Below are 26680 nucleotides of genomic sequence, written 5' to 3' on the forward strand. Positions count from 1 at the left end.
CTGAAAGAGGTCGGAATTAAAATTGTTTTAAAATAAAGAAAGGTTATTAAACCATTCCATATGTCTTATTGCCACTGCCAAGATTTTGTACCCAGGTTACATTGACTTCTCTCTTTCTGCTCTGCCTTCCACCAAAATCCCAGTCAAAGTATACTGCCTCTGCAGAGTCATTTATCCAAAACGTACCCAGTCCAGCCGCTTTGCAGTCTCTCAATATTTTAGGTTGTGTATAAGATTATGAGATTCTCAAGGGCAAGAAGTATGTTTTCTACTTTGTACACTTATATCATGGGAGACTTCAGTAAATGGCTGGTTCATGGAGATGCAAAGCAGCAAATTAAAAGCAGCAATTCCAGGGAGATAGAATGGCATGATGGTGACGAAGTGCCTCCCAAACCACCAGTTAAAAAAGCAAATTTTAGGGCACAGCTCCAGGAGATTTTGATTTGTTCATTCTGAAATAAAGTTTGAATCTGTACTCTAAGTCATGGTAATTTGGATTATAGACTTAGACAACCTAGATTTAAATTAATTACTCCATGTATTCTTTATGTAACATTTACTGCAGCAATTGGGTGATACCTCCATGTGTAAGTTATTCCTTCTATAAAATGGGCCTGCCAAAACAGATTAATAAGATAATGAATGTAAAGTGATAAAACAAAGTATTACATTTTTATTGTGAGAATAAAATCAACTTTATATAAATGGTAATTTCTTATTATTCCAGAGTAAAGCTCTGTTTCAGAAAAAATATCTGATTCACACACACAAAATTTCAGCACTTTTTTTGGAGGGGGTGGGTACCAGGGATTGAACAAAGAGACACTCAACCACTGAGCCACATCCTTAGTCCTATTTTGTATTTTATTTAGAGACAGGGTCTCACTGAGTTGCTTAGCGCCTCACTTTTGCTGAGGCTGGCTTTGAACTCGTGACCCTCCTGCCTCAGCCTCCTGAGCTACTGGGATTACAGGTGTGCACCACTGCACCCGGCACAATCAACACTCTATCTATCTATCTATTTATTTATTTATTTTTGTTCTGATTAGTTATACATGATAGTAGAATGCATTTTGACATATTGTACCAAATGGAGCACAACTTCTCATTCCTCTGGCTCTGTGTGGTGCAGAGTCACTCCAGTAGTGTAATCACACGTTTATATAGGGTAATAATGTCTGTCTCAATCTACTGTCCTTCCCATCCCCACAGCCCTACCCCTCTTCTCACTTCCCTCTACACAAACCAAACTTCCTTCATTCTTCCCTAAAGCCCCCCTCAACCCCCACTATGGATCAGCATCTGCTTATCAGAGACAACGTTCAGCTTTTGTTTTTTGGGGATTGCCTTATTTCACTTAGTATGATATTCTCTAGGTCCATCCATTTACCTGCAAATGACACAATTTCATCCTTCTTTAAGGCTGAGTAATATTCCATTCTGTATGTGTACCACATTTTCTTTATCCATTCATCTATTGAAGGGCATCTGGGTTGGTTCCATAGTTCAGCTAATTTACCTTTATTTTATTTGTTTATTTTTAAGTGGTGTTGGGTATCCAACACAGTGCTTCATCATCCTAGGCTGCACTCTACCACTGAACCACAACCCCGGCCTACATATATATATATATTTTTAATATATATATTTTTAGTTGTAGTTGAACACAATATCTTTATTTTATTTTTATGTGGTGCTTAGGATTGAACCCAGGGCCTTGCACATGCTAGGCGAGTGCTCTACCACTGAACCACAACCACAGCCCCTATTCCTATATATTTTTAAAGATAAAGTTTTATATCTGACCTTGCCTCCTAGACAAACTCTGTGATATAGCTGACTAAAGGAAATTTTTTTGGTGCTTTCTAGTTCAAAGAGAGAAGTGACATAATTGAGACATAGTCATCTTGAAGGTCATTAATCCAATATAATTAATTCAATTTTTAAATTGCTTTAAAAATATTCTGCTAAAGGTCTGTTCCTCTGTTATGTAAGTTTAAACATAGTTCTAGAGTCGAACATATTCAGAGTTGTGTTTTCCTTCTAGTAAAAGAAACTGCAATTTTTTAAATTCAGAAATTGCAAATTTGTAAAGAATTGGGAATTATGGAGAAAATTAACTTGTAAAAATTTTTTTTAGTTGTTGATGGGCCTTTATTTAATTAATTAATTTATACGTGGTGCTGTGAACCAAACCCAGTGCCTCACACATTCTAGGTGAGCACTCTACCACTGGGCCATAACCCCAGCCCAAGAAAATTATTGAATACATTATTAATATTGTGGGTTTGTACATAAAATGCATTGTAGAAAGAATTAGCCATTTTTATTATAAGTTGGTTGTATATATTTTTTATCTGAAAAGGTTAAGTCAAAGACAGGAAATAAAATTTAGAAATTTACAAATAATTTCACTATTTAGCTTTTGGAATTGTGATGGCAAGAAGTAGACACTGCTTATATCTTTAAAAAAAAAGTTTCCCACTTCATAAGTTATATTTTATGCCTAATTAATTTGCACAACAGTTAGCATGTGAATAATAATTTAGCCTGGTTTTCTTTTGTTTCCTTGTGGAGACATTTAAGTAAAGAACTCTTTTCCATTGTGCAAAAAAATAGCCCTCGATGATTCAAATAAAGAACCACTATAGTCTAAAACTATAAACAGTAAAGATACATATCAACCTAGATGAATATTTCTAACAGGAGGTTAAGTAACATCTTTTCTTAAAATGTGAATATTAAAAATAAAATAATTTTTGGTGATCTCATGTAGTTTGATATTTGCTATATTAATGGTACTGTTGATTAGTAAAACTTGAGGGTTGTGGGGGTTTTTTTGGTTTTGTTTTTGGTACCAGGGCTTGAACTCAGAGGCATTCAACACTGAGTGCCCAGCCTCGGCCCTATTTTGTATTATATTTAGAGACAGAGTCTCACTGAATTTCTTAGTGCCATGGTCCTCCTGCCTCAGCCTCCCCAGCTGCTGGGATTACAGTCTTGTACCACTGCACCCTACAAGAAATATTTTTATCTTAAATCTTAGTTTGAGAGTTAAAAAGGAAAGAAATCAAACATTAATGAAAAGTCGGGTTGAAATCCCAGCTATTCAGGTGGCTAAGGCAGGAAGATCACAAATTTGAAGCCAGCTTGAGCAACTTAGTAAATAAAAATAAAAATTTTCTTATAAGGGGACTGAATGAAAGATTACTTGCCTGGCAGGCCCAAGGCCCTTGATTCATTCCCTAATACTGGGAAACAACCAATTAATGAAAGGTATTTAATTTCTTATGTTATACTATAATAGTCTTTTAGATGTACTTTGTTTGAAAAGGTGATTTTGATTATTTGTGACAAAATATATTAGACTATTGTAGCATATCATCCTATTATTTTCTCAAGTAATGTGTGTGCACATATGTGGAAGCCTTAAGAAAATTCAGATAAACCAACTTGTTTCCAAATATTTTTATATAACTGCAAAGATGTTGCATAATCTCTGTTTGTTGCAAATTCTTATTTGTTGGAAAGGTAACTAGTTATGATACATCATTTTCCAGATTTAGAAATTTTAGATTTGTTTCAGGAGATGCAACCAAAAGAAGAGCTTTCTTTTAAAAAATCAAATATGCCTTGAATTTTTTGATACAGGGTAATTTCTATTTTGAAATCTTCCATTGTTATTAAAAGCATTTCTGTCACGCACACACACACACACACACACACACACATACACCTCTGCCCATGTTTTTTCAGAGGATATTTTAGAACCTAATTAAACAAACAAAACCTAAAAATGTTGGTTTGTTTCGAAAACGCTTACATCACCTTAAATAAACTCCTATTATTATATTTGCAAATAGTAATATATTGTGCTTGCTTTAGAATAAAAGCATTATTTCAAAAGAATGTTTGAGGCTTGGAATTCAAAAGCAATAATTCTTTACTTATTTAGTTGAGTAACTTGCTGGCTTTATACTGTACTTTTTCTAAAGGTAAAGTAATTTATGTTCACTCTATAAACGGTACAGATTGTTACTATGAAGATTTTAACTAGTATACAAAGAAGAAAATAGAAAATAATAACTCAGTCATCTAATTTAATTCCCATAAAAAGTAGGCTTTACAGATTGTTTTTATGTGTGATAAGTCATGCAGAACAGTGGATGTCACACATATTTTTAAATATTCACATTTCAAGCATTTTAAAAGATATCCTAATTTTTGTGATCTTTAAATTTGACAGTTGCTTGGATTTCAATAATTTTAGAATTAGATGATGGCTTAGAACATATGTTATCTAAACATATTCTTGAACTTATAAAGGTTTAATAGTGTACTCAAGACCACATAAGTACTTGATGATAGAGTTTTCATCATTTGAAGGATCGTCAATTTTCACCATGGATTTTCAGAGTTCCAATCTAAAGATTTCCTACTACTGTTACTTTAATTTTATTTTTTTTAAAGAGCTGTGTTCTATTTTTCAGTGATTTAATGTATCAGTCAGAAGAAAAGAAATTAAAACATTTCAGTGTGTTCTCTTGGATGCTCAAGATGTCTCCTTTAACCTTAGATGTATAGCCCCTTCCTTAGCCCAAGAACCAGTACTGTGAGTATAGTATGAATAGGACTCCCACTCCCACACCACTCTTGAAAAGAATCTTTAACTAAATCACCTCTATAACATCTTCTCAGCTGACATCAACCAACCAATTGGCACAGGGGAGACCAGACCTTAAAATCATGGAGTTTGGAACTGGAAGGAATCTGATGACCATTTAAGCCAAACAACTCAGAAAGGTAGACTAGTTTGCCAAAGGAGATACATAATTCATAGCAGAGCTAAATTTTTAATTCAGGTCTCTTGAGCCCTGTTATAAAATTCTTCCACTCTGCTATCCTGATTTCAAAAAGAGACCAGATGCATTTCAGACACATTGTTGGGAAGATTGTTTTACTGCTTGGGAAATTGGACATTCACCTAACCACCAAACAAGCCCCTTAAGTCTCTCCTCAGTAACATTATATAATTTTTAACACAGTGAAACAAGTAGGGTTATAAAATAAAAGCTAAAAATGAGATACTTTTGTAACCAAACTGTACAGGGGGTTAAGATGAAGTTTCATTATGTTTCATATTCTATTGTGATTGCTTTTGATGGGTTTCTACCATGATAGGATTTTTACCACTGAACTACATTTCCAGCTGTTTTTATATTTTATTTCAAATTAAATTGCTTAGGGCCTTACTGAGTTGCTGAGGCTGGCTTTGAACTTGTGATCCTCCTGCTCCAGTTTCTGAGCCATTAATATTACAGGTGTGTGCCATCTCACCCATGGCTAATGAGGTGAGGAAGTAAACTATCAAAAAGCAGTAATTGCCATTGAGTGCTCTGACTTCCTTGGGAATAGAATGGGAAAGTCAGGAAGAAAGATCCCAGGAAAGAAATTGTATTTGAAGTTGTAAAATTAGAAATTTAAAAACTTATGATTATTATTTGTTGTAATTATTATGATTATTAAATTAAGTTAAACATTCAGATCTCTATATAAAGCAGTAGGGAAAGAGCAGGAAGAAATTCGGTTTCTTTTGTGGAAATAAGTTTTAACACTGGATATCATACCTCTCTTTGCTTTATTCTCCTAATTTCACTTTTTCTCCACCTCAGCATATAGGACTCTGCTATTCTTTTTTTTTTTTTTTCCTTTCTTCTTTATTCCTAGCATTCTCTTTTCTATCTCATTCTACTGCATCTCAAGACCTAAGAAATTGTCTGTTTTCTCACAGGAGTGTCTGGCAAATGCTCCTGTCTCTCTTGTGATGTGTTACCATGCACACCCTACCCATTGCTCTGTGGTTGGCAGTAGATTTCTCATTATGAGAGACTGAGTTGGAACCAGTACTGTGAGTATAGTATGAATAGGACTCCCACACCCTGGGTGGAGACCTTGAATAGCATTGTGGCTTCCAACAGCTGAAACTGCTCTGCATTCTGCACAATACAGTACCATAAAGGAAATTGTAAAGGACAGATAAAATTATTTTATATAAAAGTGACTAGGTTAAATATTACTTATTTAATGAGACGTTAGTCAATCTACTTCAACTCAAAATTAAATAGTTTTCCTTCTTTCAAGTGCTATGACATCTAGCCCAAGCCTAACTTTGCTGTCCTGTGAAAGTCCTGTGAATACAGCTTGAAGTCTGGTTGAGAAACTAGAATATGTAAAAACTTAAGTATAGTAAGCCGTTTCCTATTATTGAGGCACTTAAATGTTTCATTATGAAAAGTAGAAATTACATTTAAAAAAGGGGGGGATAAATTTATAAATGCTATGTACTTTTTATGAACACAGATATATTTTATCCAAAATTATCGTTTTTTTTAATCCAAAACTGCTAAAGATGAACCATGTCAATTTTTATTTCTTTACCTTATTTCCCTTTAGTAGCACACAGAAAATAAAGGAAAGGAAAAGAAATATGATCTTATTATTATTTAGATTACTCAATGAGCAAAATAAATAATTTTATTATTCATTTTCTATTTCATTCATATCAGTTCCCAAGAAGTAAATACCAATAAGCAGGAATTTTATGTGTTATTAGTCAGATATTAAGTGCATTTTAGGTATTAATGACAATTATACCACTAAATATAGAAACATTTTTTATATTTAAAGTACCACTATTATAGATAGAATCAACATCTTGGTCAGAAAAAAAAATCAGTGTCTTCTTTGTTTCCAAGGTGATGATAATGAGATTTATATTTTAGACCAGCATTGTCCAATAGAACTTATTCAATGCAGGAAATATTCTGTATCTGCACAGTCCAATTCAGTAGCTGCTAGCCACTTGTGGCTATTAAACAATTGCAGTTTGGCTAGTACAACTGAGGAACTATTTTACTGTATTTAAATTTACACAGCTAAATTAGCTACTGACAAAATATAACATAGTACAGATTCCTATATAAAGTGAATTTAGAATAAAATACCAACACTCAATTGAGGAAAAATGGGTTCTAGAGTATATGAGAAGAGGTAAGCAGTAATTTGTTCATTAGTTTTAAAAAGAATACAACTGACAAAAGACATTTGCTCCTCTTAATTTCTCCACGTGGAAAAGGTAACATTACATTTTAAACACTAAGAAAACCAGTGAAACCAGTGCAAACTTTCTAGTATTTGTATTCATAACAAAATAATGGATTTCAGATCCATAGAAATAATATCCTATTTTGTTGGAAAGTAGGAACCTAATTTAAATCTTCTTGTAGCGTGATTCATATAGATCCAGTTTAACTTTGACATAGCCATCTTGTGAGAAGTGTAGATTTATATGTTGTAAGAAAAATTGTAGATGGATCTTACTAGTAATGGATGTCATAGCAATTTTTAAGACCCAACAGTTTTTTTTTAAGATAATGATTTTTTTTTTTTTAAAGAGAGAGAATTTTTTTTTTAAATATTTATTTTTTAGTTTTCGGCGGACACAACATCTTTGTTTGTATGTGGTGCTGAGGATAGAACCCAGGCCGCACGCATGCCAGGCGAGCGTGCTACCACTTGAGCCACATCCCAGCCCCAAGACCCAACAGTTTTAACCCACAGAAACATTTTTCTCATTTCATCTGAGTTCTTTTTGTGTCTGTGATAACAATTTGTGTGTCTGCCAAGTAAACCTGAATACACTTCTCTGCTGCCAACCATTTAATATTCCATCACCTGATTAAGCTAAAATGCTAGCCCCTTAAATCATCATACTTAAGGTTCTCCATGAAAGCATCTCTCCATTCTCAACCTTTTGCATTTGTCATTCTCATTCCCCTCTCCCCTCCTTATTGCCCTCAATCCATCCTGCCCACCTCTTTGTATGTCTATATAGAGAAATAAATAAATTAATGTAGGTAGGTAGGAATGTATAAAGAAATATCTGTCTACCTACCTACCTATCTACCTATTTAAAGGTCATTTTATATTTTCATGCCTTTATTCATGTAGCCATCCCTCCTTGAAACTTCTAAAGCTGTCAGGTCTTGCCGAGTTCAGGAATCTTTCTCTCATTTTCCCACTTTAGGATAATGGTCTATGTTTTTCAATTGAAATTGTTTCTTTTGAAGAATTTGTTACTCCTACAGATCTCAAAAATTTGGTATGATCTAATTCATACTGGTATCCCTGGCATCTGTACTACACCTGACATGGAACTAAATAAGTATTTGTTAATATAACCTGAGTATTACAATGTAGCCCTTAAAGAACTTTAGTTCACTCAGTGGTGCTATGGGATGCAATAATATTTTCTGGTCATTTATACATATAGTGAAGAGAAATCCATCTCATCCTTTTCCTATTTTGTCCAATGAGTAAAATCATTCTTGTCAATTAAAGGCTGAACAACCAACAGCAAATGTAATCCATTTTTGATTGAACTCTGTAGTCTTTTAAAAAAAATTTTTAGAAGACATGGTGCCATCAGAACAACAGAGAATCCTGGAGGATGTTAAAAGGGTTGTTCAGTAAGCCTAAATTCAAGTTATGACCCAAGTATATTGCTGCTATGTCACAAAGGACCCCCATTGGGGGAAATGGAGGCTGTTTATACTATTTGCTGTTCCTACCTCTGTACAAGTTTCACACATACAGAGTGATTTCTAGTTAATATATCCCCTTTCTCACTTGTATATATTCATACTGGCATGAGCTCTGTTCCTCTAAGTTAAAAGTCATATTCATCACATTTAGCTCTCAGGGAATTTGAGAATATATTCTATTGATTACAACATGCTTAATATAGAATATAATGGGCTCTGGAGAACATAAAAAAAGGTGCAATCTCAACTCTCCAGAAGTCAATCCCCTGAAAAGGAAGCAGAGAGAACATTCAACATATGAATACATGGTGATATTGCTTACATTTCTCTGTTTTGTTTGAAAATTGAAGTATTCTATTTAATAGGGTCCATATTCTTAAAGATGTGAGGTTTTAAATGTGTTTTATAGTTCTGAACTACTAAAATAGTTATTTTAGCTCATTTGTCTTTGAAACCTATATCTGTCATTTGAGTCATGACAAGCTAAAAGTGGTTATTTAATGCCTGTTGTTGCAATTGACTGAGTTGCACTCTGCATATTACTTGTCTGAGCTTGAATATGTGTCACTTGTAAATGGTGTTTTTTAGATTACAGTTTGTGCTGCTGGTTCGTATTTATTTTAATCTGAAGATTGTATATTGAAATAGCTCTATGTAAGCCCTGAATATTATGCAAATCTTCATAATGAGAGCCTGATGTCCCAAACATTTAAAGTATAGTGTTCTTAGCTGGATGTAGTGTATACATTCCACACCCAGCTTCTCTGGAGGCTGGGGTAGAAGGATCCCAAATTCAATGGCAGACTGGACAACTTGGCAAGACCCTGTCTCAAAACAAAATTTTATAAAAGGGCAGGAGATGTAACTCATTGCTAGAACACTTGCCTAGCAAGCCTAAGGCCCTTTCAAACCAACCCCAGCACACTCAAATATACACCAAAAAAAGCAAGCATTTTGTTCATTATCACATGCCACAATTTTAGTGTTCAAAGGCTAAGTGTGTCAAATGGTAATGGAAATTGTGACTCTTATTTGTCAAGAACTTACGACAAAGCATAAGCCAAGATAGATGTTACCATTTCTTCTCTTTAGAAGCGCCAAATCAGGACTCTGTGAGCATATAAATGCATAAAACATTCATGAATATATTTCCTATAAAAAGCATTTTGTAGAATAGTCATGAGAGAATGAAAAGAATACTAAAGAACAGCTTAAAGAATTAATGTTTGAATAGGAAATTCTTAAATAACTATAAATAGATGTATACTTCTCTGAAAATTAAAGAGATCCTTTAATTTCTAGTATTATTTTATCACAATTAAGAACATACTATTTGGGCCGAGGTTGTGGCTCAGTGGTAGAGTGCTTGCTGAGCATGTGTGAGGCACTGGGTTTGATCCCAGCACCACATAAAAATAAAACAAAATAAAGGTATTGTGTCCATTTACAACTAAAAAAACCACCTTTTTAAAAAAAGAACATACTATTTTTGCAAGAATATAAGGTATGGAAACTGACAAATGTTTTATGATCCTTTAATTATAACCTTATCCTCGGAACAAAACTCTCGTCTACTCTACTATCATATTAACTTAATTTGTATGTTAACAATAAAAGCTAGTTTTTCAGTAGGATAAAATGCTGTCTCTAAATAAAATACAAAAAAGAAAAAGGGCTGGGGATGTGGCTCAGTGGTCGAGTGCCCCTGAGTTCAATCCCCTGTAGCCCCCCGCAAAAGAAGGAAGTTGTCTAATGAAATGAGGAACTATCAGTACAGACAGACATTAGTGTCATTATTTGTACATTGCAAATGTACTAAATGAGCTAACCAGGGCAGGGGATGTAGTTCGGTGGTAGAGTGTTTGCCAAGCATGCACGAGGCCCTGAGTTCAGTTCCCAGCAACACACACACACACACACACACACACACACACACAAACACACAAGTTTGCAACCAGTGAATTAGAAATTGAGACTAATTTTATCCTACAAAAGGCAAATACAATTAGTTCTGCAATTGTAATGGTGAAAGTGTTGAAAGCTGAAAAAATTTCCTAGTATAGTTATAACGTTGCAATGAAGGCATTCATGTGCATATTGTATAATGTATATTTGGATATTATTAGCACATTCATTGCATATAATTTTAAAATTTACCATTCAGAAAGCTTTCTAATATTCTGTAAGTATGCAGATGTACCTTTTTGGTTTGAAGAAATAGTCTACACTTTTCAGCTAAAATAATCATCACCAGGTTTTGTTGATAGCGGGAAATGGGTACAAGAAGATTTATTATACTATTTGTTTTTGTGTATGTTTGGAAGTTTTCATAATAATCAGTCTTTTAAAAATCACCTGGTTTATATCACATTCCTGGGATCCAAATCAAATGTGAAGTGCTAGGATTTTACATTCAAATATAGACAGAAAACTTATTTGAGATGTTTGGATCCTCCAAAAAGTAAAGTTGCTAATAATGTTAGGAAACTTCATTAAAAATTAAGTATTACTTTTCTTCTGCAGACCAGAACAGAGAAAGAAAACCACCACCCCTCCTATCTGGTTAGTGCCTACTAGAAGCCTTTATATGTAGGTCATCTCAGAGCCAAGAAATATTCCTGCCTAAATGCTGTAAGACTGGGAAGTGTGATTCTCCATGTATAACAGTGCAAGATGGTATTGGTAAAACATAATTTCACAATAATTCCTGGAAAACTTTAATTTATTATTTAGTTAAAAAACAGAAACCCGATGCTTACTTGGGCTAATATTTTTTGTAAGCATGAGTGAATAGTAAAATTTGACTTAGAATTTTAATCTAATTATAACATTTTTATTAGTATGGCTGAGTAATAAATATTGCCTGGAAATTTTAATCTAGTTATACCTGCCATATTATTACATGAAAGGAACATGGGTAACAACATTTTAAAAGACACACTCCAAGAAACTCACAAAAAAGATTTTTACTAGATACTTCTACCCTTCCCTAATATTGGAGAAGAAAAAAGTCTTCTCACCCCTAATAGGCAAAGCTAGTCCTCTATTTCATGTTTTAGAGTCCTGGTCCTGTATGAGAATAAACCTATAAAACCTCATAACATAATGCTTCCTTCCCCCAAAGTGTGATACTGAGAACAACACTTATAAACTAATATTCATTCAGGGAAGATGATTTACTGTTAAAATTTTAAGAGGAATTTACAAAAGTTATATTTATTTGTCTTACAGAAAGAACCCAGAGATTGAAAAAGTTGCCAATAGTGTCGGCAAACTGAAGAAAAAGAGAAAACATAGACTAGTAAGAGAAAAAAAATATGGCCACATTAAACAATATAAGAACAATTATAAAGCATCACCAAAGAATGAAAATCAGATTAAAAATTATTTATGATCTTACACCCACTTTGCCAAAATAGTTACAAAATAGTAAATTTGTTTATTGTTTAATATGGAGTGTGAAATTGTTATCGCAAGGTGTAACATCTAAGTGACTCTACTCAGTTTATTGAATAGGCTTATTATGACTTCCTATTTTCCTTTGTACAGGGTTAAAAACATTGCCTCTTTAAATTTAGGTATTCTCCCTGACCTTGTTGTGTTTTACTGTCCTAAAATTGCAATTCTGTGTTTGTAGTTTGATTTTTTTCCTTGAAAAAGTACCACAAAACAGTAGCATTGAGGTTCTGTAACAATACAACAAACGTACTTTGGTTCCCTTTGAAAACAACAGTTCTTGCTAAGGAACTATTAACTTGTATATAATATAGCAACTATTAACTCGTATATAATATATTACACTATTAAATATAAAGTGGTTTTAGATGAAATTGCTGTGTTCTGCCCTCCACAATTCTTTCAAGTCGTGTTCATATTGAACCATAGGATTTGAAAAATGACTTATTTTACCATGAATCTACTCTGTGATAGAATGTAATCATTTAGGAAAAAAGTAATGGTAAATACCTTGATTTTCAATTCTAAGACTCTTTCCATTAATGATGATATTGCTTGATATTCATGTTCATTATACACAGAGCTGGACTAAGTAACAGCTTGCTTCATTATGTCTAGTGCTCCAGGGAAACATTGTAGGAAAGATGTACAACTTCCCCTTTCCTTCAAGTCCACGGCCAGTGATCCATCCTTCTCCTCCCATTTCTTTAAAGCTCTGTCTTAGCAAGTCTCCTGTTCTTGTCTCAGTAGGACCTCTCAGTTCTCCCAGCCCATCATCTCCATCCTAGTTCCACAAGCCTGGTTCCTGTGGTGTCTTTTGGCCATTTCATTTGTTCATTAATTCATTTTTCTTTTAACACTGTCCATAAACACCTTCTAGCATAAGGAATAATTCATTGTGTGAAGTCCTGTGGTCAAGTTTGTAGACTACCAAAAAAAGAATCCTTTGCCTAACTTGGTTACCTGCTGCCATACTTCCTATGTCCTTGGTTCTAGGTATTTCCCATGGGCTATTTTCTACCAAGAAAAAGCCACAAAACAATTCTGACCGGTTCCACTAAAATTGATGCATTCTGGTCTACCTAAATTCTTAGGGCCACATGAAAGATTTCATATGTTTTTTTCTGACCCTTTTCCCATTCTTCACAACATCATTTCTTTATTCTTTTTAAGCTTTGAGCAAATCACGCTTCCAGGAAGTGATTCAATTTTTATTACCAGGCAATTTTCTGATATGAGTATCTGGGGATTTCCTATTTTTCCCCTTGTCCACTATTTCTTTCAAGAAGAAAAGTTTTTCTCCTTCTTGCCAAACTAACCATCCCAGGTGTGCTCTTTTTTCCATCTCCTGTTTTCCTTTAGCACTTTTATTCCTGCTACCATTTGTAACTTCAGACTTCCCCACCCAACAAAATTATTTTCCATTGCCTGAAATTATGCACAAACATTCCACTGTGCCAAGAAGACTCCAATAACTTTTTGTGTTTTTGCCTTTCCTTTTCCAAACCCTCAAACTTGAAAGAATATACCCATTTTCTCAACTTCTCACTGTCTAGTCCTTTGACCTTCTATGACCTTCAAGTATCTGCTCAGAAAATATTTTGTGCTTGCCATGCACCAGGAAGGAACATGGTAGATACTAGTGGTTCATCTAAAAAAGACAAAATCCTTTTTGTCAGAGAGCTTATAATTTAGGTAAGGGAAGCAAACAAGTAGACAGAGAACTACTAGATAGTAGTGCAGTTTTAATTAGTTAAGTATAAGGTAATACGGAAGTAAGAGAAACAGTGTCTAATCAAGGCTTTTCAAGAGAAGGTGAGGCTTCTCAAAGGAAAAAGAGAAGGCATTTCAGATAAAGAAGGGAAATGGACTTCTAACAGAGCATGTCTTCCAAGAAGGAATCTGAAAGTTTATTTATACTTTTGGTTATCTGCACATTCTGTAACATGAGTGCAGACTTTGGGGAAGTGGATAGTAATGAGGCTTTTACCTGAATCTAGCTTTAAGTTCACATTAAAAACTTTTTAAAAAAATTTTTAATGTGAACTAGTATATGTGAACTAGTATATGTGACTCAGAGGGTGGTGAGAGAAGTCTACTTTTTACTACAAATGAATCTGTGACTTCAAAATATGAAGTACGTCTGCTATAAATGTAGGTGGGGAGCAGGTTATGAAAGCCTTTATACCAAGCTAAATTCCTTAGCTGAGTATAAAGGATTCTAGTTTGAAGGAGTTTAAGAGATACTGGTGTGCTCAGATTTTCAGTTCTGGAAAGTTCATTCTCTGTAATGTGAATTATCATGAGAGGAGCAAGACTGCAAAAAGGGAATTTGGGAGACATACAATAGTCCAGACATGAGATAAATAGTGCTCAATCGTAGAGACGGTGGAGATGAAGAAGAAGGGATGGGTATTTAGAAGAAAGGATTTAGATTTTCGTTCACACTTGCCCCTGAGCCCTACCTCTTTATATAGGACATAATCTATAAAATCTATGCAGTACCCCTAGCCTTAGTGCTTCTAGTGGAATGAAACGTCTGTCTCCAATGACATATTTGTGTACTTGGCTTCTCTGGGATTGAGTCTTTGGGTTTTTAGTCCTTTGTAAGCACCTAACAGAATTATGAATATATAACAGAATTAAGAACTGCCTGTTGATGATGCTTATATAGCACTTGCTAGAAATTTCTTGTATGTTCATTCGATTCTCACAACAAAACCTATGAGATGTATACTATCATGGTATCCCTTATTTGTCGGGGGAAGGGGAGAGTCACTGGGAGATTAAATTACTCTCCAACATTTCAAATCCAAGCAGTCTGGCTCTGGAGTCCATGCTCTTAACCAGTATGCCAAACCATCTCAAAATTAGAACCTCAGTGTTTGAATGCTCTCCTGCCATTGGTAAATTTGAAGCAGGATATATACATGTGTTAGTCCCATAAGATTAAACTTATTTTTTTTTAATTTCTGTGGTATTGCTCACAAATTTGCTTTCTAATGTTTTTGTTTTAATTCTTTTAGAACCAGTGCGAAGATACAAAACTTACCACAGTGACATTTTTAATACCTCCAGTGAAAGTCCATCTATTATTTCCTCTGATTCAGATTTCAGGCAAGGTAAGAGTTATCTGAAACAAGCAAAATATTTTTAAGAAACCACAATTATGAATCTTTTTTGGTAATGGTGAAATAAAAGTTGTCAAAAATTAAAAATTGTAAAATTCTGCCATTTACTCATTTTTCAAACAATAGTGCATTCATTTTCATCACACAGGGGGGAGCTCATTTCTTTAACAAGACATGCCAGAAGAGCTTAGTACTATGTTATTAATGTGATGACAAATTTTATATAAAAGTTCCTGTTGCTCTACATCCTTCCCAGCATTTGGTATCTTTAGTATTTTGGATTTTAGCCATTCAGGTAGTTGTGTAGTAGTATGTCACATTGATATATTAATTTGTAATTTCATAATGAAATACTATGCATAACATTTTCTCATGTTCTTATTGGTCATTTTCACTTCTTTATTAATAGCATGTCTGTTTAAGTCTGTTGCCCATTTTTAAATTGGGTTATTATTTTCTTATTGTTGTATTTTAACAGTCATTTTTTTAAATATTTATTTTTTAGTTAAAAAATAAATTCACATTAAAACCTTTTTGTATATATGATTTGGAGGGTGGTGAGAGAAGCCTATACTTTTTACCACAAATGAATGAATCTGTGACTTCAAAATATGAAGTGCTTCTGATATAAATGTAGGTGGAGTATATACATGTGCTAGTCCTACAAGATTAAACTTTTTAAAAAAAATTTCTGTGGTATTACTCACAAATTTGTTTTCTAACTTTTTGTTTTAATTCCTTTAGAACTATGATAGTATACATCTCATAGGTTTTTTTGTGAGAATCAAATGAACATATGTAAATCTTGAGCAAGTGCTATATAAGCATCATCAACAGGCAGTTTTTCGATGCTATGCATAATTCTGTTAGGTGCGTACAAAGGAGTAAACAACCAAAGACTCAATTCCAGAGAAGCCAAGTACACAAATATATAATTGGAGACAGGTTTATACAAATTATCATTATGTCTGCTTAATGCTTGAATATTAGATAAGTTTACTTTTATATTTTTATCACCTAAGCCATTATTATTATTATTATTATTTATTTTTTACTCACAATTAGTGAGAAGAAGTGAAGCTTCAAAGAGGTTTGAATCCAGCAGTGGTCTCCCAGGAGTAGATGAAACCCCAATTCAAGGCCAGTCACAGAGACCAAGGTATGCTGGGGTGGGGGGAAAATCGAGTAATAATACGTTTCCTGTAACAGATATTTTTATTATTGTCTTGTTTTCCTTTCTTTAGAATCAAGTTAAATTTATTTTTATTTACCTTTATTTTGGTTCATTTTTCTTTGTTCTTCCTTTCCTTTAGTTTCCCTTCTCTGTAATTTCTCAGGAATTCATCTAATTCTGTGAAAGACAGGGCATCGGACTCTTTTAGAATCAGGATTGGCTCTCATCGATCACAGTTTTTTTTTTTTTAAGTTGTCTATATGAATACAAAACAGTAAAGAAAGTCAAGGTACAGCATTAAAAATCTGTGAGAAGTGCTGATTCGGTATCACGTGCCTGAAATCCCATCTACTCAGAAGGCTAAGGCAGGAGCATCACAAATCCAGCGCCAGCCTGGTCAACTTGATGAGATCCTCTCTCAAAATATAAGTAAAAGGGCTAAGAATACAGCTTAGTGCTCAAGCACTCCTGGATTTACCCTCAGCATTGAAAAAAAAAAACCAAAAATCTGTAAGAAGATAATAAATCTTCATTTCTAAAAGAATATACTTCTTTTGGAAGGTTGGAATAGGCTCCACCAGCAGGCTTTCAGTGAGAATTAGTTGAATGAATAATGGGTAGAGTACTACTAAGTAAACTATTATATAAAAAGTTAATTATCCACTGGCTTAAAAGAGGTTGTATTTTTAAAGCCTGATTTAGGCTGTTTGGAGTTCATTTTCATGCTGAAATAACTTGGTGAATTTCTTACAGGGTGTTAGTATTATCTGTGCTAGGCTTAAGATGGTTGTATTATAACTGTGTATTAATTTGCTTTCTTTGAACTGAAAGATATCAAGCTAGTAGTGAATATGTTGCTATATATCACTGTCATGTGTATGCAGATCCCTTACAGAAAGAAAAGATGTTGTTAATGGAATTTATTTCAAATTTGTAATCTTATCATATTAGAGATCTAGAAGTTGCTTCAGAATTTACTCTTTTTCTTTTTCTTTCTTTTTTTTTTTTTTTTGGTGTGTGTGTGTGTGTGTGTGCGCACTACCAGAGAATGAACTCAGGGTCTCTTAACCACTGAGCCACATCCCCAGCCCTTTTTAATTTGTATTTTGAGACAGGTCTTGCCAAGTTGCTTAGGGCCTCACTAGGTTGCTGGGGCAGGCTTTGAATTTATGATCCTCCTGCCTCAGTCTCCCAAACCACTGGGATCACAGACTTGCACCACTATACCTGGACATAATTTACTCTTAAAGTATAAAAATCCTTTTAGGCTTCAATGATACCAAATATAAGAGAATCACTTGGAAATTAACAAAAACTTATCCCTTAACCCTTAATTCTCCAAAATAGATTCACAAGTATAAACTAATAGTAGACAAGGTGACCCTAGCCATGTGATTAAAAATAAACTAATCCCAAAAAACCAAAGGCTGAATGTTTTCTCTAATATGTGGATGCTAATTCACAATAAGGGGATGGGAAGGTGACACTAGAGAAGAATGGAATTACCTTAGATTAGGTAGAGGGAAGCAAAGGGAGGAGAGGGGAAAGGAAAGATAGTAGAATGAAACAGACATTATTACTTTATGTATGTGACTGCATGACTCTACAACATGTACACTCAGAAAAATGAGAAATCATACCCCATCTATCTATGACATATTAAAGTGCATAAATGCATTCTACTCTCCTGTAGAACTAATTAAAATAAATAATTTTTTTTAAAAAAGAAGCAATATACCTACTGTCATGTAATTAACTAATTAGAACAAATTTAAAAAGAAGCAATAAAAAAACAGGTAATCCACAGTTTTTAGTTTAAGTAATTAAATTCATTGCACTGAATTATCCCTTAATTATGTACCAGTACTTATTAAATTTATTTATTTTTATTTTGTTTTTTGTACCTTTTTTAAAAAAAATAGCCTATAATATTTCGTTGCAATGGCACATACAAGGTCAGGTGTAGCAAAGTAGCAAGGCCCAAAGCAACTTAGTGAGACCCTGTCTCAAAATAAAAAAATTTAAAAGGCTGGCAATGTAGTCTGGTGATAAAGCACCCCTGAATTCAATCTCTAGTACCTGCCCCCCCAAAGTTTTATTTCCTTTGAGAAAAGCTCTCATAAGTATTTACCTAAAGCAATATTATGCTTGGATAATAGCATTTTTCATATTATTGTTGTGTTAAACTCATTTTGATGATTTTTTAACTAAGAGGTAGGAAACAAAGATTTGTACTTGATATCTTGATATTCCACTCCCCCCACCCTTCTTATTTATTTATCTCTTTTTTGGTGGCACTGAGAATTGAAACCATGCATGCTAGGCAAATGCTCTGCCACTGATCTACATCCTAAGCCCTTTTATTTTGAGATAGGACCTCACCAAGTTGTCTAGGTTAACTTTGAACTTGGGATTCTCCTGCACCATTCTCCTGAGAGGTTGTATTTAAGGTGTGTGCCACCATGCCCAACTGATATTACACATTTTCTTAATGAATCAAAAGCATTTGGGGATGAACAGACATTAAAAAGTCTACACTGAGGGGCTGGGGATGTGGCACTTGCCTGGCATGCATGAGGCACTGGGTTCAATCCTCGGTACCACATAAAAATAAAGTAAAGATATTGTGTCCACCTAAAACAAAAAAAAAGTCTACACTGAATTGCACAAAGCTCAGTGTTGAGAATATATATATATATATATATATATATATATATATATATATTTTTTTTTTTTTTTTTTTTTTTTTTTTTTAAGAATCTACTCTTTTCTATTTCTGACTTGGAGAAAACTTATAAATAGTATTATGGCCCTTTTAGCTAGATTGTAAGAAGGAGGAATAGAGATGATAATTGGAAAAATTACTGAAAATTATGTGTTCATGATTTGCTTTTCATTTGTCAAAGATATATCCCTTCAAAACAAGATTAAATCCTTTTGTATTTTATATTTCTTAATAAAGAACCTCAGAAGTGTCAAGGTTATAAAAGAATCTTAGTTTTGACCATTTCCAGACTTTATTTAAGAAAACCTTAACATTAACGCTACCTTAGCTTGTCAGTTTCATGTTTTAAAGATAAGCTCTCTTTTGTTTCATGACTTATGGGGAAAACCCATAGGGTGTTCATAACATCTGAGTTAGATTGAGCTCTAGGTAAAAGAAAACTATCTCCAAGGCAAGTGGATTGGGGTGTGTGTGTATGTGTGTTGTTTTGTGCCAGTTGCTGAACTCTACTTCTTTGAACTAATTTCATACTTTTCCTGCCCCAAAAAGTACACCATTAACTAAAATGCTGTCTAAATTTCTTATGCAAGTGCATAATTTACTGAATGTGTACAAAGGTTCTGATAAATATCCTCAACATGCTGGTGTACAAGCTGGAACTCCTGTTTTGTTCTTGAGGTCACATATCTGTAAGATCTACAAACAGTACTGTATTTATATGAGTTGCATGTTTCCCTTTTTAAAAAAAATTCCATTCCCTTTAGCTAGAAAGAAATGGCAAAACAGATTCAGACAGTGTTATTGGCTTCTATCAAGGAGTCGGGAGTGTGGGGGGGAGATTAGCAGGAAATTATGAGTCAGATGCCGCAGAATGAGAAAATTTTAGATTCCAATTTATCAAAAGTGTCTTTCAGTGACCCAAAAAGATATTTAAAGCTGTTTCCAAAGAACATCTCTAAGCCTTTTTATGTGTTAACGTTTGAAGTACAATTTACATGTAGAACATTCCCACTGCTCTGTGCCTATTTACTTGTTGAGGTAACTTTTATCCTGATTTCAAATAACCTAGTTATTCATTCTACACTGAAACTGATTTTCTGAATTTTGGGGGTTGTTTGTTTTTGTTTTTGTTTTTCATATCTCAAATATTTCAGTCCTTATGAAAACTTCTACCATATATTCTGTTCAAAGAGATAAAATGATAATCATTTTTACTAACTGTGAGTAGCTCTGGTATAAAATAATTTGAGAAGCCAATATTTTTATACAAATACCATGTTTAAATTAAAATATATGAATTCCAGTTTTTATTAATTCCAGTTTTTATTATTATTTTTGGCCCCCAAGTTTGGGTGAACCATAGGATTATACTCAGTCATTCACTCAGCAATAATTATCCAGCACTCACCACACACTAGATTGTTTTAGGTGCTGAAGTTGTAAACTACACAGAAAAACTCCTTCAGAGAGATGTTTCAGAGGTGAGAGATAACCAATAAACCATAAAAGTCATAAATCTCTGTCAATTAGTAATAATAGTTACTTTAAGAAACATAAAGTAGACAAATGGAATAGAGAATATATTATTCCCTATATTTTGCATAAATGGTATGATCAGAGAACATCTCTCTTAAGGGGTGGCTGAATAGAAAGCTGAAGTACAGAAGTGATCCGAGCAGATACTAGCAGGAAGAATGTTCAAGACAAAAGGAATAGCCAGTACAGAGGCACTAAGATATGGGATATGTTAAAGGGATAGCAAAAAGGGCAGTGTGAGTACAACAGAGTACATGAAGGACGTTGTAACCAAGGACTCAGGACTCTGCTCAGACCAGGCTACAGAAGCTAAATTGAGTACTTTAGCTGTTGCTCCAAGTATAATAGGAAGCCATTGATTAAAAATATGAAGGGCCATGATCTAATTTACAGTATAAAGGGATTACTCTGTAGAATAGACTGTAGGAGTAAATGACCTGTCCAGAGACAGGTATATCTATTTGAGATGAATATAATACAGATTTGGTTGTTAGTGATGATGAAAAGTCAGATATGGATATTTTCCAGGTTCTGACTTCAGGATTTGCTGCTCAATTAGATATGGAATGTATAAGATAGAAAAAACATGAATGGTGCCAAGTTATGTCCCAAGCAATTAGTAAATGATTGAAAAATGGATAAATGTAGGAGAAAAGTATCAAGAATTTGGTTTCAGAAATGTTAGTTTAAGGTGTATATTAACATCCACGTAGAACACTCTCACTGATTTTTATTTCAAATAAAGGTGAGGAAAAGTTATCAGTTGAGAGAGGAAGAAGAGAATATTGGAGCTTTGAAAAAAAGAGGTAAAAAAAGATATTTAAAAATTCTGTAAGAAAATGAGTCATCAAGGTATGATCAGGGGACAAGAGATCAGTCAACTTGGTGGTGCAGTTACATGAGTATTGAGATTGTATGCAAATAAGTGATTTTTAACCTTGAACATAAAAGGAAGAGAAAAGTAATAGTCTTTAAAAGAGATAAAAGAAAGTGGTATGATTAATGAGTTAAAATTATTGATTAGAGTTTATGAGTTATTTGAAGAAGGTTATTAGATGGGCTGTACTACAAACATAAGGTTATATAGTGCATGGGACACAAGACATAGGAAACCTTGGAGGTGGCATGTTTATTTTTAACAGCCAGCATGACCATAGGAGTAGGTTGCCAGCTGAGATGGGAAAGAAGCCAGAATGTTGGAAGACTTCTAAATCTATTTATCACTACCAAGAATAATGATAGGACTAGTGATTGAGAAAAAGACGGAGTCAGGCACTTCAATCTTTGATTAATAAGGGGGAATAGCCAATAACGCAATAAATATCTAGACAGCAGAGTAGTGGATGTTATGATTCCACATTATGCACCTGAGGGGAGCTGGCGCCATTGGAGGAAGAGTCAACAAAGGTATGGAAGCTGAAATAAGAATTCAGGAGACTCTCTTTCCACTTCAAAGTCTCAATTTTTTTTAGGCTTATAAGAATTAAACAGGGGAACTACAGGGGAGGCAGTCTTCAGAGTATGCTGGACTGTTCAGAGAAGAGGTGGAAGACATAGATCTAACCCAATAAGACAGCATTATAGTAATGCATTAAATTACAACTGAGTGTTACTGTCTGCTATAATCTGTTTCTACCCACAGAATATTTCTGACACCAAGTATGTGGGTTTTTCTTCACTCAGCAACCAGTTCTCCAACTCTGCAGATACTAGCTAAGTGTCCTACAGTTTAATGCAACCTCAACACTAAGTCCTTGTTGTTAGCATAGAATCCCACAAGTTAAAGGCTCAGCTCACAGACCCACTTTAGATGATAGGTGCACGTCCTGGGCTTTCTGTATTTCTAACTGACCAGCTGTAAATCTGGGATTTCCACAGCTGCCTCCTCAGGTTTGATAATTTGCTAGAACTGAGGGGCTTTTTGGAGATTTCATTAAATAGGGCATGACTGATTATTAACTCGGTCTTTAGGACATCTTTTTTCCCAGGAGGCTGATGGGGGCTGGGACTGAAAGTTCTAGGTTTCTAATTGAGGCTTGCCCTTTGGGGAGACCAACCCCCACCTGAAGCTATCTAGGATCCCACTGAGAGTTTCTTGTTAGAATAAAAGATGCTTCATCACTGAGGAAATTCCAAGGGATTTAAGAACTCTGTGTTAGAAACCAAAGACGATCCTATCACCCAGGAAATTATGAGGATTTTAGAAGGTCTGTGACAAGAACCAGGGTCAAAGACCAAATATTAGAACAAAAGATTCTGTGATCACCCCAGACCCTAAGGAAATCACAAAGGATATAAGAGTACTTTGTCAGGAAGCAGACTCTCTTCTCGGTGTGTGTATACACAAACACACACACAAAACCACACATATATTATGTCACACTGTGTAGCACAGAGATTCTTCCAAGATGAAAATGATAAAATTTGTTTAAATTCTTGATACTTTACTTAATGTGAAGTTTTTTTTTTTTTTCCCATTAGCCTTAAAACAATTGTTTTCTTCCCATTACTTTTTTTTCTTCTCTCTTCTGTGTAGCAGACAATATGAAACACCCCTTGAAGGCAACTTAATTAATCAAGAGATCATGTTAAAACGGCAAGAAGAAGAAATGATGCAGCTGCAGGCCAGAATGGCCCTTAGACAGTCTCGATTGAGCCTGTATCCAGGAGACACAATCAAAGCTTCCATGCTAGACATCACCAGGGATCCATTAAGAGAAATTGCCCTAGAAACAGCCATGACCCAGAGAAAACTGAGGGTATGTTGATTCTCAGATTACTGTGTCTAAACTTGCTCTCAGAGAACTATTAGGGAAAGTACTTCAAAAATTGCCATGTGGTACATCCCATGATTTTATAATTATGTCAAAATGGATTCCACTGTCAAATATAACTAAAAAAAAAGAAAAAAATTGCTAATAGGTAACGTAAAGTTTCTTGTGCATGAAATTGACCTTCCATATTAGTTTCCATTGGGATTACTAATTTTGGCAATATTTCGTTTTGGTCAAAAGATAACCACATTAGCTGCAAGCATCCTGCATCCTCACATTAAAATATCCAAAGGAAAGAGGGAGCAAGTCTGCATCTAATATCTCATTGGGGTGATTTTTAAAAGGTGTATTATATATTCTTCAATTTGGGGTAGTTTTCTTTAAACATATACCCTTAAATATATTTTTATCAACATGAGCTCAAAATGAACATTGTCTTCTTTTCTCATATAATATTGTGGACATTTTATAACTTCATTAATATTATTGTTAGTGCTATGAAGTACTCTATCATGTGTCTTTATTGGGTGTTATAATTTCTTGAATACATTTCCAATTATTGGACATTTAAAATGTTTCTAACTTGTCATTGCTGTGTTTATAACCCTGTGGCTAAATCTTTGTAGATAACTTCCTTCAAGTAGACTAGCCAAGTCAATCAATCACCAATTTGATGAGAGAGGTAGTATCTCATTTGTATGTAATTTTAAAAATAATTCTTTAAAAGCAAACTAAATATTAATAGAGGTGATGTAGTTAATAATGAATTTTTAAGAAAAATTTACTAAGAAAATATGTTACTGTATTTTTTGGTTCTATTTTTTGGTTCTTAATTTTCTTTCTTTCTTTCTTTTCTTTTTTTGTTGTTGATTGCTTCAAAGATTCATCATTTTTTTTCCCCAAAGAATTATCACATTTAAGTTGACAGAATTCTAATTTCCTTTATAGTATTCTAAGGAGTAGAAATAATATTGGGTGGTGAAAATCACTTTGAATTACAAATAGAAAACTTTAATTATATTCTTTATCTGTTATAAGACATTATATAAAATTTTAAACTTCTTTTTGCCTCATTGCTCTAATTTTATAGTTGTTTGTTGTTGTTGTTGTTGTTTTGTTTTTTCCCCCTTCAGTTCTGGGAAATGAACCCAGAGCCTTGCCACATACTAGGCAAGGATTCTACCACTGAACTACATTCAGCCCTAATTTGGGGGGGGGGGGGCGCGGAGGGGAATGTGGAATTGGATTGTAATTTAAGACATTGCCTAATTTTAAAGTTTTTAGGTTCTAATAGATATAACTGAATTTAAGCCAAAAGGAAGGCTTTATTTATTTATCATTATAACCATTATCTATGTTAAAACTAGGTAATAGTAGGGCACCATATAAATAGTTTGGGCTTCCAATATAATAATTCAGTCAGCAGCATATAGGGCACACACATATACATACCTTTTTCCTAAACTATGGTTTTAGAGAAGTAATTTAGAGCTTTGGTTCATTTGGTGTAATTCAGAAATTATAGATTAGATGCTTTGCACTACTGGTTATTAAAAGACCACATAGTGTTTTCACTCTGAAAAGATCACAGGTTATATTTTTGAGGCAGAAAAGGAGTACTAGTGTGTAGAAAAATAACTTCACAATTGAATTAGTATTCTTTCCCAAAACATACATTTCATTTTTTTTCTATTCATCTTTTGGTGCAAATACATTTTAACTAGCTTATACCCTATTACCCTAGTTGATCTTTACTAGATGCCATTTCCCATGGCAGACCATTTTCATTTTTTCTACTCTGTTTCTGTTCTTTAAAGTGTGTACTAATGTTCCCGTGACTATCAATGATCCCTTAATGTTAAACTTTTACTTAAATTGTATGTGTCACATGTTCCACATGCTTAATTGGACAGAATTCCCACACCAGGCAACCAAATGAGCTGTAAAACAAAATGCAAAGAAGAAACCAAGACAAACAAAACTCTCAGAAGCTCCATTAGTTCAGACAAATGCATATATACACACATACACCTCCTGTATTCAACCTCAAGGCCCTGCTTTCCTTTAGCCTTTTGCCTCAGACATAATCTTTCAGACTAGTTTCAGTTCTGCTCCCACCTGGAGTTTAACTTTTTTATCTCCTAAATCAGTGTTCCCCTCTTGGCTAAAGTCCTGGATATATAAGAAAAGAAAGGAAACAGTAGATTGAGTTCAGAGTATAGGCTCCACTTTTCCCCTTCCTTTGAGTCCCCCCATTTCTTAAGATATTTTCTTGTTGGGAGCATCTGTGTGGGTCAGAGACTATGTGATCTCCATATTGTCCTTAGTTGTCACTATTTAAAACAAATAAGTGCAGCATTGCAAGGTTCCAACAACATGATTAAGATATGGATGATACATAGATAGTTTTTGTAGTCACAAGATAGATGTTTATTAACTTTGACACATTGGATGTAGATTAAATATCACTCTCTAAAACAATGAGATTCTCTTCACTCACTTCATAGATCAACAATATTAAACTAATTTAAAATTTTTTTTTCTTAGTTGTAGATGAACACAATACCTTTATTTTATTTATTTATTTTTATGTGGTGCTAAGGATCAAACCCAGTGCCTCACATGTTCTAGACCAGCACTGAGCCACAACCCCAGCCCTAATATTAAACTGAATCTTTACATGAGCTTGATAACTTTATATTGCTTCAATAACTAAAATTACATTTATTTTTATTTATTTATTGTGGCATGGGGGATCAAACTTAGGGCCTTAAGCATGATAAGGATGTAGTACTCTATCACTGAGTGACACTTCCAGACCAAGCTTACTCTCTTTTTTTTTTTTTTTTAAAGACTCTGAGTCTATCTGAAGGCCAAATAATGAAAACCAGTTAAATAAATAAATAAATAAGAATCTGGGCATTTTATGACATTCCTGGTAGAAAACAAACATGAGGGAAATTGAAATTTTGTGTAAGGAGGCCTGTCTCATTCCAGCTATCACTGAAAGTTTCCACGTTTGTTTTATATCATCTAGTTCTAATGTAGTGCCTTTATATGTAATTTATTAAGATTTTTTCAAGGAAAGAGCTAGAGTAAATGGTCAAAATCATTGATTCTACTTATGTGATTTGCAGAATTTCTTTGGCCCTGAGTTTGTGAAAATGACAATTGAACCATACATATCTTTGGATTTGCCACGGTCTATCCTTGTAAGTAATAAAACCAATTCTGGTCACTCTTAGGAAATAATTTGAGCTATTCTGTTTTAAAAGTTG

The 26680-nt window shown here is 34.0% G+C and overlaps 1 protein-coding gene across 7 annotated transcripts in view; it reads left to right on the forward strand.

Annotated features, from left to right (window-relative positions):
• Ptpn13 (protein tyrosine phosphatase non-receptor type 13) overlaps nt 1–26680 on the forward strand; it is a 201942-nt gene that overhangs the window by 93440 nt on the left and 81822 nt on the right. For 5 of the 7 annotated variants that reach the window (XM_076864474.2, XM_076864476.2, XM_076864480.2 and 2 more), the window contains exons 8-11: nt 15089–15184; nt 16259–16352; nt 23165–23387; nt 26540–26614. In XM_076864474.2, the coding sequence (XP_076720589.2) occupies nt 15089–15184; nt 16259–16352; nt 23165–23387; nt 26540–26614 (488 nt within the window). The remainder of the gene's footprint in view (nt 1–15088; nt 15185–16258; nt 16353–23164; nt 23388–26539; nt 26615–26680) is intronic. The other 2 variants (XM_076864475.2, XM_076864477.2) reach the window with 1 other exon arrangement.

Source organism: Callospermophilus lateralis, chromosome 8, assembly GCF_048772815.1.
Source record: "Callospermophilus lateralis isolate mCalLat2 chromosome 8, mCalLat2.hap1, whole genome shotgun sequence".
Lineage (NCBI taxonomy): Eukaryota > Metazoa > Chordata > Mammalia > Rodentia > Sciuridae > Callospermophilus > Callospermophilus lateralis.